This window comes from Orycteropus afer, unplaced genomic scaffold, assembly GCF_000298275.1.
Source record: "Orycteropus afer afer isolate SDZICR_OR568_19922 unplaced genomic scaffold, OryAfe1.0 scaffold00085, whole genome shotgun sequence".
NCBI lineage: Eukaryota > Metazoa > Chordata > Mammalia > Tubulidentata > Orycteropodidae > Orycteropus > Orycteropus afer.
The window spans coordinates 9,738,524-9,740,254 of record NW_006921672.1 but is presented as its reverse complement, the minus strand read 5'-3'; the positions used below and the strand labels follow the sequence as shown (position 1 = coordinate 9,740,254).

The 1,731-nt window shown below is 45.0% G+C and overlaps 1 protein-coding gene across 1 annotated transcript in view; it reads left to right on the top strand.

Moving 5' to 3' along the window:
* The first annotated feature begins 1,477 nt into the window (after positions 1 to 1,477).
* LOC103198059 (keratin-associated protein 4-3-like) overlaps positions 1,478 to 1,731 on the top strand; it is a 6,769-nt gene continuing 6,515 nt past the window's right edge. The window contains exon 1 of the mRNA XM_042781092.1: positions 1,478 to 1,731. Within this exon, the coding sequence (XP_042637026.1) occupies positions 1,478 to 1,731 (254 nt within the window).

Here is a 1,731-nt window from a genome sequence, read left to right as displayed (position 1 = left end):
AATTCTTCTGCTAGTTGGGGTTGAGTCCACTTTTGTATCCTTCCCTTCAAGGCTCAGGGGTCCAAGATTATCTTCTGTGTCTGTGTTAATTGGTTTCTCTTTTCTTTGTTGAAGAGGGTCTGTGCAGTCCTTCTGCCTAGTCTGCCACCTTGCCGGAACTCCACCCATTTTTGCACTTTTTAACCTTTTCCATCATCTTCACTATGAAAAAAAAAAGTTGTCAGCCTTTAACCTAGATATGTTTTCTCTCTACTTTCTTGAGGATAAAAGTCTAGAGGGTGAAATCTGATCAACGCCTTGAAAAATGGAGCAGAAGTGTGTATTTGGGCATCTTCAGAGCCCAGTAACTGAATAGAGATAGCACAATAGCCAGGTATGAATTAGAATAAGAGCAAGGACATTGGGCAGTCTAACTTGGGTTGGCAAGCAAAACCTGGAAGAAGTCTATATGAGTCCATAGGTCCTCTTAAAACCTGAAAGAGTGCAAGTCAGAGTAAGAAGAAAAATCATCCCCACAGATCAGAGATTTGAGGGACCTGAACTTTATAGCCAGTTGGTGGCTATCTCTGTAGCCATCTTCACCCACCCAAAGAAGCCCCTATAATGTCAAGTTTATTTCAACTCATAGCGACCCTATAGGACAGAGAAGAATTGCCCCCATAGGGTTTCCAAGGCTATCCTTATGGAAGTAGACTGCTACATTCTCATCCTGTGGAGCAGCTGGTGGGTTCATATTGCCCACCCTTTGGTTAGCAGCTGAGTGATTTAAGCAGTATGAAACCAGGACTCCTTCAAAGAGGTCCTAAAACTCAGTTCTGGAGGTTTGTTTCTGGAGAAAAAGAAACATCACTCTTTATGACTTAGTTTTCTTTCCTAAAACAGTTCCCATCAAAAGTCTAGAATCTGGGTCATGCAGTGCAGAAGGGGTATGACCTAATAGTCTTTATTCACCTGCCTGTGATCCCATTTCACAGGTAATACATTCAGACATTCTTTGCCTACATGGCCCACAATGAATGAGCCATCAGACTAAAACATAGATTTATCCATCTTGTCCCCAAAAAGAATTGTGGGCTCATGAGAATCATTGTCACCCAAATGCAGACATGGTGGGATATGCAAAATGAGCCTGACACATATAAAGGCAGAATGTCATGTGACATGTGACAGCTCTCTTAGAGGAAACTAAATCAAGAAAGGCACATAAGAGGTGATTAAGGAAGAGGAGATGGGATGAATCCTCACACAGCAGGAAAAGAAAAGTGTTTTCAATCCATCTTGAAAAATTTAACCAGGAAAACAAACTTGCCTGATTCGTAATTACCTATTTATTAGGGCAAATAATTATGAGGAAGAGTATTGTACTTGATGCCAGCAGCCCCTTGGCAGAGTATAAAAGGGGACATGGGTGAGGAGATATCCAGACTCAAGAACTTCACTCCTGGAAATACACTCAGAACCTCCACCCTCTGACACCATGGTCAACTCCTGTTGTGGCTCTGTCTGCTCCGACCAGGGTTGTGGTCAAGGCCTCTCCCAGGAGACCTGCTGCCAACCCAGCTGCTGCCAGCCCACCTGCTGCAGAACCACCTGCTGCCAACCCAGCTGCTGTCAGACCACCTGCTGCAGGCCAACCTGCTGCATTTCCAGCTGCTGCCGACCCTCCTGCTGTGGTTCTAGCAGCTGTGGCTCCAGCTGCTGCAGGCCAACCTGCTGCATCTCCAGCTGCTG